The sequence below is a fragment of the Cryptomeria japonica genome, chromosome 7 (genome assembly GCF_030272615.1).
Source record: "Cryptomeria japonica chromosome 7, Sugi_1.0, whole genome shotgun sequence".
Classification (NCBI taxonomy): domain Eukaryota; kingdom Viridiplantae; phylum Streptophyta; class Pinopsida; order Cupressales; family Cupressaceae; genus Cryptomeria; species Cryptomeria japonica.
The window spans coordinates 201,295,974-201,306,452 of NC_081411.1; the positions used below are offsets into that span (position 1 = coordinate 201,295,974).

Below are 10,479 nucleotides of genomic sequence, written 5' to 3' on the forward strand. Positions count from 1 at the left end.
AGCCCATATCAGTATTGATGGACTTTTTCATCCCCAAAGATTTTTCAGATTGAAGACAGCTAAACAAATTATTGTTCGTGATTGGCATTCATATACTTTAATACAGTTAAACAAACTATTGTTCATGAGTGAGAATTAATAATGATTTTAGCTTTGTTTCTGGATTTTAAAAATATATCTCTATGAATATTGTCAATCTTTTATTCAATTAAGTTTTATTTATATATCAATACAAGAGTCTACAAGAGTCTTCCGCTACAACAGTCTACATATTCTTGACAAAGAAACACAGACCATAGAATCTCTGTTAAAATTCAGACAAATGAATAGGTTACATATATTATATCCAATAGTCAAACATATTGGATTACAACTAATATTCAACCTAAATAAAAGAATAAGTAACGTTTCGTATATCTGGTAGACATGGAAACAAATATGCTAAACCAGTAGATACATATGATGAAACAATCTTTCTACAGACCAATTTGGCCTAATGGACATGTAAGTCATTTATCTCATCTTGAAAGACTTAGGACTTCTTCACTTTGAGTTTCAATCTCCTGAGCACCTCTGCCACTTTAGGATTGGAAGATAATCCTTCTCTTTTGCAACGGCTACTTAACTGTTGTTGTTCAATCCAATTAATTAGTTTAGTCAGCAATGCCTGTTTGCTTGCTATCTTTGCTTTGGTGTCTTCAGAGGACTTCATGCTTTTCAAGCCTTTGTCTATGGCTTTCTCCACCAGTTCAATGAACCAGGATTCTGCTTCTGTTTTAATCTGTCTTGCAAGCTTGACCATCTGTAGGAGACCATTCTTTCCCTTGGATTCTTCGGTATCACCAGGCTGCTGATCTGACTGAGTTGAACCCCTGTTCTGATCAGAAAATCTGGTAGATTTCAGAGTCCTTGGAATGTAAGAAGAAGACATTTTGGGTATAGGGCTGCTATCAAATCCTACGGATGAGTTCCTTATGGGCATTCTATTAGGGGAGCATGAAATTGACTGAGCCAAATTTCGCTTGGGAGGTAGAGGTGCTTGAGTAGAGACTGTTGCCTTTGAAACACCTGATAGATCCTGAGTTGATTTTCGAAGAAAAGTTCTTGACAATTTCTTCAATGGTGATCCATGGGGTGTCGAATTGCATTCTATTTCATTGAGAACAGAGCATTCTGCATCTGGTGTTAGAGTCTTGGTCATTGATTCCATGTTGGCAAGGGCCTGCGAGATTTGACTGTGTAAATCCATAAACTGTTCTACAAAGGTTCCTGGGATTTCCGGATCTGCAGAGGAACAGAGTTCTGCAAGCTTCCTAAAATACATAAATATTAAACCCAATTAATTTCTGTAGCGTAATTTCTGTAGTTTATCCTTAAAGAAAAATAACTCGCTCAAAAATATTGCTTGACTATTTATACTTACTGGAGAATATGCATAAGTTTATCCTTACAGAAAAATAATTCCTCAAAAATATTGCTTGACTATTTATACTTACTGGAGAATATGCACCATTGTCTCGGTTGCGGAAGCTTCCTGCAGTGCCTTCAGTGCTGCAACACGAGCTGCATCACGCTTGCTCACAGCTTCCTGCGATCACCCTTTGCTTATTTCAGATTCTCATCCAAAATACGTCTCTTCCGTTAATAAAAGATAACAAGACGAGACAAAATCAGAACGGTTTAAATCACATATACCAAGCTTATATTTCTAGGCTTAAAAGTTTTAAACACTCAGAGTTGACTGACATTTTTAAGCTTAATATGTTGCTTAAGGTGTGTGGTCACACTAAGAATACACTTCTAGGCTTAAAAGTGTTAAACACTCAGAGTTGACTAACATTCTCTAAGCTTAATATCTTGCTTAGTGTGTGGTTTAAGGTCGGCCGACAAAACCAAAGACCCGGTTAATCAGACTAGACAGATTGTAGAAACCTTGGGACAGACAAGGATTCAAATCTACTTGCCATGTATGTCAATGGTAGCAACTTTTGTATAGAACTTTTAATATTGTGGACTTCAAATACGGAAGAAAAATTAAAAATTGGTGTATTGGAAAAGCATATTATAGAAAACTGTATATCTAAAATATATTGATGTCAATGGGTCTTTGGTATGTTGGTGAAGTTGAATGGTTCTTAATGAGCCTATCAGAGATCGATCTTGCTGAATGCAACACTCTGAATCAAGGGATGAGGCTGGGATCGTGTCCTAGACAAATTTGGTGCAATGTTTTTGTAGAATCTCTGTCAAACTAAAATTTATTTTATCTTTGATGCCAATGGAAGAAATACACTCTAAATCCAGGACAAACTTTGACTGGTGGGTCAGTTATTCTACCATTGAGCTACTCACCTCTATCATGACCAGGTTTCCTCCGGAGTGTGTATTGTTACATCCAACAAGAAAATGACGAATATCTCTATTTGCTTCTTGACCTTTGGCATTGGTTTTGTGGTCACTCTACCACTAAGCTACTTACCTCTATCAAGACCAACTTTCCCCTAGAATGTGTATTGTTAACTCCAACCAGAAAAATACTGGCATCAGTTCTCTATTATAGATACTCATTTTTTTTATTGAAATATATGTACTCATTTTGACCCTAACTAAATTAATTTAAGTAGGCAAATTCAACCTGCTGACCACTGTACTGAATTGCTTAATACTAAAAGTAAATGACAAATATGACATAAATTTTCCTACTATTTAACCCAGGATGGATGACCCCTAAACTGTCATCCTTAATTAATTACCACAATCTTATCTTTTCTTTAATTAATTCAAACTGGCAAATGCCTCCTGCTGACCACTTGACTGAACTGCTTAATGCCAACCTAGGATGACCCCTAGGTTTAAGTCACTCTACCACTGATCCGTTTGCCTCTTTATGACCAACTTTTCCTGGGAGTGTGTTTTCTTACATCCAGCAAGAAAATGATGCATATGTTCTCTATTTACCTCTTGACCTTTGTGATATTGGTTCTCTATTATCTGTGCTTTTTTAGCTACAATGCCAAATGACAAATACTTCCCGCAAATCATTTAAGCCCGGGATGAACACTGGATGGTGGGTCACTCTACCACTGAGCTATTTACCTCCACCATGACCAGCTTTTTCGGGGAATCTATATTTTTACCTCCGACAAGAAAAATGCATATTGACCATTGGCATCGGTTCTCTATTATATGTACTCATTTGGAATATAAGGAAATCAATTCGAATTGGCAAATGCCACCTGCTGACTAACCTCCATCATGACCAGCTTTTCCGGGGAATCTATATTTTTACCTCCAACAAGAAAAATACCTATTGACCATTGGCATCGGTTCTCTATTATATGTACTCATTTGGAATATAAGGAAATCAATTCGAGTTGGCAAATGCCACCTGCTGACTACTAACTGAACTCTTAATGCCAAATGACAACTTCATACCTTTCCTATAGTGCTGAGCTTTCCTGGCAGAGATTTCCAAAGACCATTCCCAGCATCAATTGTATTGAAGCTAACAGCAGCAACATCAGGCTTTGGGATGGATGGACTTTTCAGACAAGAAACTGAGGCTCTGATCTTTGAATTGCCTGCTGGTGAAAATGATGCACGGATATGATTCAACTTTGGAGGTGTGGGATTCTTTTCCTGCAATAAACAACAAACAACGATCTAAGCACCCTTTTGGTACACTTCTTAACTTTTCAATTTCATAATATGCAGTCAAATTGAAGAGAGGAATAAAAAGAAGCATTTTCATTTATATATTAACTTCAGTCACTTCTCATGTATGATTTCAACATTTTACTAGGTACTTCAAGAAATTCTCAAAAACAAAGAATTAAGCATTCCTTGGGCCTTAATCTAAGTCACTGACAAAAGAATGCTTGGGCTTCCCTCCTATCAAAGCAGACAAATACAAAAGTTGATCTGGGATCAATTATTGGAGATTCATGTGAGGCTTCCTAGTCTAAAGTGTCAGTGAATAGGACTGGAACATTCGATACCATGATCACAGTTTAACTTTTATAAACTTGCATGTTATACTGCTTTTTTCTGCTAAACATGTAAATACTTGCATAAAAGTTGCTCTAAAGTGTCCACAAACAAGTCTATTTAAAAGGTGTGAAATCATCTTAATTACATTGTATAGGTGTCCATTTCTTTTGCAACGTACAGAGTTTGAGAGTGAAAACAGCTGCTAGAAATTCGCATATATGATTTCAACATTTTACAAGGTACTTCAAGAAATTCTCAAAACAAAGAATTAAGCATTCCTTGGCCCTTCATCGAAGTAACTGACAAAAGAATGCTTAGCAGGCTTCCTCCTATGAAAAAGCAGACAAATACAATTGTTGATCCGGGATCAATTATTAGAGATGCATGTGAAGCGTCCTCGTCTAAAGTGTCAGTGAATAGGACTGGAACATTCGATACATGGTACAAGTTTTATAAACTTGCATACTATGCTGATTTTTTCTGCTAAACATGTAACAACTTGCATGAAAAATGCTTTTAAATGTCCAAGAACAATTCCATATAATAATAAAGGTGTGAGACAATCTGAATTACATTGTATAGGTGTCCATTTCTCTTGTAATGTACAAAGTTTGAGAGTGAAAACAGCTTCTACAGATCAGTGAACAACTGCAAGAGAAACTGATTTGTATATATATAGATTTCTGTGTATTTTTATGTATATATCTGCTCTCTACTAATTTGCATACACTTCTTAGATTGAGTACCCTGTTATAACATTGGATAGATTGAGTTGTACTCAATCTATCCAATGTTATAACGGGTATTCAAGCTAAACAACTCAATCTGTCCAATGTTATAATAGGGTACTCAAGCTAAGAAGTGTATGCAAATTAGCAGAGGGCAATTCAAAATCATGGTAATAGGTCAACCATCAGAGTACACCTTACAATTTAGTCTCATTCACGAAGCCCCTGACCTGCAACTTATGTAATAACCTAAAAAATAGTTATCTACTTAACAAAGTGGGTTCTAGAATCAACCCTCATATACAATATTCTACAGTTGAAATTTAGCATTAGGGTTCTTTTATATTTGATTTTGAGCTAGGGGCTTGGGGCTTAAAGAGCTAACCCATCTTACCAATTGTCTATTTGAAGCTTTGCTGAGTAGAGGTGCTCCACCAAGGATATAAAACATTATATAGTTAATGTTTAGCAATGAGGTTTTTTCTGAATTTTATTTTAAGCTTGAAGGTTCAGTGCCTAAAAGCTAACCTTCGCTTAATAGGACACTAATTGAAGAGCTCAGCTGGAGAAAAAATCTTAAACAGGGGGTATATGCAGGTTGCAGAAGCCTAAATAACTACACCTAATATTATGGAAGGAATAATGCCAACCCTACAAACAGTAAAAGTGCAATACCTTTGCCACTGCATAACAGTAAAATTGTTCTAAAAATATATTAAGAAGACATTCTGCATGAATACATTTTCAGAAACTAACAAAAGTGCAATGAAAAGAACTTAGATAACCAAATAAGAGAGCAAAGATGTACCTACATAATTTGATATTTTTCTCTCACATTCGCAGAGTAGAGGTGCTCCATCAAGGAAATCAAACATTATATAGATAATGTTTAGCAATGAGGTTTTTTCTGAATTTTATTTTATGCTTGAAGGTTCAGTGCCTAAAAGCTAACCTACGCTTAATAGGACACCAATTGAAGAGTTCAACTGGAGAGAAAATCTTAAACAGGGGGCATATGCAGGTTGCAGGAGCCTAAATAACTACACCTAATATTAAGGAAGGAATAATGCCAACACTACAAACAGTAAAAGTTCAATACCTTTGCCACTGCATAACAGTAAAATTGTTCTAAGAATATATTTAGAACACATTCTGCATGAATACATTTTCAGAAACTAACAAAAGTGCAACGAAAAGAACTTAGATAACCAAATAAGAGAGCAAAGATGTACCTACAGAATTTGATATTTTTCTCTCGCGTTCGCAGACGCTCTTACTCCTCACAATTTTGCCAGGTAGTGGCATATCACAGCAGCTCTTCCGCAAGTTCTTTGAAATCCCTGAAGAAATTTCTGCTCTGGGTATGGCGTTCACAATCATTGAAGACCGAACTGTAAATGAAGGAGAAACACTCTGGTGTTTTCCAGCACTGGAAGTGGCCCTGCTAAAGGGTGAGGAAGATGACTTTAATGATTCCACCATATCTTTAGTAGGAGTAAATACCTCATATGAAGAAGCTTGTTTTCCAAAGGGTGATTTTCTCTGCAAATCAGCTTTTGCCCCAGCCAAGGTCACGAGTTCAAGTCCAGATTCTGGATCCCAAGAGCTGCGGCGAGGAGGCCATTTTGGCGCAAAGCTCTCTCCAGAAATAGGATTGGAACCCTTAAAACTAGGGCTCTCATGTTGCTTCTCTTTCTGGTCCTGATTTTCATGCACACCCACCAAATCCTCGGGGGTCCCCACTACAGGATGGCGACCTGGAATAGGCCTGACGCCCTGAAGAAGAGGAATGGTACATCCAGGAACAATTTTCTCGGCATAAATAAACTGACCCAGCTGCAATATATTGCTCAAGACTAAGTCCTCTTGATCCTCTGTAAGAGAAACATAAGTTGAATGACAGGAATCTGAGACCTTGATAGAAAACCCTTGTTTAGGCCATAACTCTTTACGGTCCAAATCCACAGGAACTATGTCAATTACCTGCAATAGTGCCGAGCGGTGCTCGCCTGTGACTTTGAAGTCTGCATTCATGTTCTGAAGAAGCTTCAAAAGAATGCCCGGAACTAATGTCGCCATGACCAAACCAGTAAATAAGTGGTCACCAGAATGTACAGCAAGGCTCTATATGCAGTTACCTCCTTCAGATAGTGGCCGCAAAGGCTAAAAAATTCAAAGCTTAGACCATGCCAAGTTTCTACAAAAACCAGGCTTTACTGCTTTAATGAAGCTGTCAAATGAGTTAAACCCCAAAACTTGGCAAATATCCATGAGCAAAAGAAATTAAAAAATATTCTAAATTTTCCCTTAGAAAGCTTTAAACACCTCCATTGCTGTGTATCTTTAATTACTCCGCCCAGAGACTTCAAATTTTTCCGATAAATTCACGAGACTTTCACCTGATGCTTAAGAAATATTTAATCTACTGCAGGAAGCATTTAAAGCTCCCGCTTTCCTCAAATATTAAATTAAAACTCGACAAAACGAAATTCTTACTTAAGAATACCCCAAAATTCATTTCTTCCTGCTGAAACTGCAGATTTGGCCAGATTTCGTCCACTACTTTTCGGCGAATTCTTCAGAAAACAGATATTACTCTCTAACTTGCAATTACATTTACTTCAAAACCACCATTCTTCTCTTCTTCAATACACTATTTTAATATAACCCCTGAAGAACATCTAAATAACTAAAATTTCCAACAACTCATATATTTCAGCCGCCCGGTGAAAATATGACAACAAATCTCGCTCCTTCTGGGGAATATTCTCAAAAACTAGCCAAATCATAAGAAAATCTCATCCTAACATACAAAGCCACTTTCTCCAAACTCCGGCGTCCAGAACAAGCTTAATCTGGGAAAAATGACCTGTATTGCGAAAATTCAGAAAAGAGAAAACCTCCAGACAAATCTTTAATTCGAGGACGTTAAAACCCCGCAAATCCTGACTTCTTGATCAAAATGGGTTCCCAAAACCCTGATTTTAAATTTGTGTCAGACTGCAAATATGACATTCGCAGCAACGGTCACAGAGGAATTATTTCGAAGTCCAAACAGCCGTTAATTTCAAATTGAACGTTCATCGTTCAAATTCCCAACGGTAGGATTTATTTAGTTATTCATTCTTAAATATTTTATTCTTAAATTTTATTGTCATAGCTTTGAATTTGAAGATGATTCTGTTGAAATTAGCGGGCATGTGTTTCTGTTACGTTGTACGGCACTGTAGAAGAAAACAAAGTTAAAATGATGACTGGATGTTTACCCATAGAATTTAGCATTCAAGGATTTTGATTCGTAGGTAACTGTAAATTATTAGGTGGACATCTAATAAATATTTTTATTTAATTGAAATTGAGTTTTTTAATTTAAAATAAATATTTATAAAATAATTTATATTTAAAAAAACAATATAGATATCTTTATTAAGTTTATTTAAAAAATATTGAAAGACAATAATTTGGAGCTATTTTATTTATTCAAAATTCATTTTGTTTTAATTTACAATTATTATATTTATTGCATATATGAAGACATAAATATTATGTGTTGTTTATTTTGAGGATATTGTGATTAATGTTAAATATTTATATTTTGGCATGTAAAAAGCTATCCCTTATGCATGCAAGGGTCAAAAAGTGGTCATTTCAAAGTGTTGTTTGATACCTACTTAAAGATGCCCCAATAACCGTGCACTACAACCACCTCAAAAATGGCCAATACTTATGCACAAATGCCTTAGTAGTCATGCGCTATGGTACTAGTAAAGTTGCACAACTCCAAATAAAGTTCAAAAATTCTAACTACTAGGGATAAAGTGGGTGGTTATTAGTACATATGAAATTTATTAATAGGCTTTTAGTTATCATGTTTTTGGTTTCTTTAAAGTTAGTAATTGGGGGGTTGGGTGAGCAAGGAGTGAATAGTAGTTGGAACATGGGCAGTAGCTAGTGCTCTTCCCCTAATGTTTGTTTTTATTACTATATATTAGTTTGTATTTTCTAGATTTGACCATGTAAAACTTTTGTTGCCAACAATTCGGATTAGTCTCCATGACCCATCATTAGGGTTTGAGAGAGAAAGTGAGAGCAAGAGAAGTATATATTTCTTTTCATTAGAATATAAACTAAAATTATAGTATATTTTTAAATTTATATTTTAGATAAAAAAATATCTTATTGAAATTGAGATTGTGTCATAAAGAGAAAATAAATGTTTAAAAGAAAAGGGAAATGGGAAGAGTTTATTTATTTTCTTTGTTTTGATGTAGAAGTTGACAATTATTTTCTCTTTACTAATGTGTTTATTTTCTTTGTTTTAATGTAGAGGTTGACAACTAGAGAAAGGGATGAAGGCAACATTATTAAGATCAAAATATGTTCTCTAGATTCTAGCATCATGGCATCTAGAATGGTAGGAAAAACAATGGTGTATTGTCTTATTTACACACGTTCATACTAGTGTGGTCATGTGTTGCTTGGATGCATTGAGGTGTCATGTCCAATCACAATAACATCCTCTATAATTTCATAACAAAAACTTGTGATCACTAATGGATTTACTTGTACCTAGAGTGTCTATTTTAGGCAAAAATGATGGCTAAGGCACATTTGGGATTGCCTCAATTAAATTGTTATGATGATTCGATTATGGTAAATGACATATGGAATTGTATGAATAAACCCTATGTATGAGGTATGAGTTGATGCCACAATGGGGATCTATCAATTGAGGCCCTATTATTTTTGCCTATGTGGTGAATGCCCTTTTTGGTGTCCTAGATTTTCAAGTGGGCTCCTTCGTTTCCTTTTAAGTGTATTATGTAGTACTTGTGGATCCTTTCCATTAGACCCTCTTTTCTAAAAAAGCCCCAACCCCTTTTAACTTTTGGAGGCAACATAAGGTTTCTTGAGTGTGAAAAGCCAAGTGCTTAAGTAGGAAAGTGGATTTTGAATTTAGGGGATGCTAGTGTGTGTCATTCTATCCAAAGAACAAGTGTGTAATGCACTAGCATCCCAAATATAGAAAATCTCAAAGTGGGGAATGATATTTGGATGTGAAAAGGCATCTTGTTTGAAATAGCTTATGGGTTTAGAGATAATCTATGCTCTAAGTGTTACAAGTGTGGTTGTCGTTGCACCAAAAGATCAACCTGTTAATGCCTGAATCCATAGGAGGTGGTTAAGCCATGCCACAAACCCAAGCGTTGTGTTGCACAATACAAGGAGACCAAGGGCACACACCTTGCAACAACCCCCCAGTGTAAGCGAGGGGTTTGAACCTGTGACCAAGCTCCGATACCACTTGTTACAAGTGTGGTTATCATTGCACCAAAATATCGACTTGTTAATGCTCGATAAAACCACTAGAATTATAGAATCCACAGGAGGTGGTTATACCATGTCATAAACCCGAGCGTTGTGCTACACAACACAAGGATACCAAGGGCACACACCTTGCAACACTAAGAGGTTAAATCAATCATGATTGTGCTTATAAAATGAGGGCACTAAAGCAAGTACAAAGCACATAGAAAAAGGTATAAGTATGCACTTTTTTTCTCTTAAAACACTACCCTTACTAGAGTGGGATAGAAATAGAAACATAATCTCACTTTTTAATATATTTTTATATAGTGAAAACCTCATATTTTTAACACTTCATGTATTGTTAATAATTTTTTTTTTGGAAAAGATGTATAAGGATTTCTGTAGTTGTGTTTGCCACCACATTTTATAAATAGAATCATGATACCTAATA

General features: G+C 35.8%; 1 protein-coding gene across 1 annotated transcript; it reads right to left on the reverse strand.

Moving 5' to 3' along the window:
* Nucleotides 1-200: 200 nt before the first annotated feature.
* Nucleotides 201-7,708, reverse strand: LOC131857132 (uncharacterized). Its single transcript, XM_059209257.1, has 4 exons — nucleotides 5,955-7,708; nucleotides 3,436-3,639; nucleotides 1,497-1,588; nucleotides 201-1,313 (listed from the first exon to the last, which is right to left on the reverse strand). Exons 1-4 carry the CDS (start codon nucleotides 6,795-6,797, stop codon nucleotides 533-535), a joined length of 1,920 nt encoding a protein of 639 aa, XP_059065240.1. The 5' UTR covers nucleotides 6,798-7,708; the 3' UTR covers nucleotides 201-532.
* Between the last annotated feature and the right edge of the window lie 2,771 nt (nucleotides 7,709-10,479).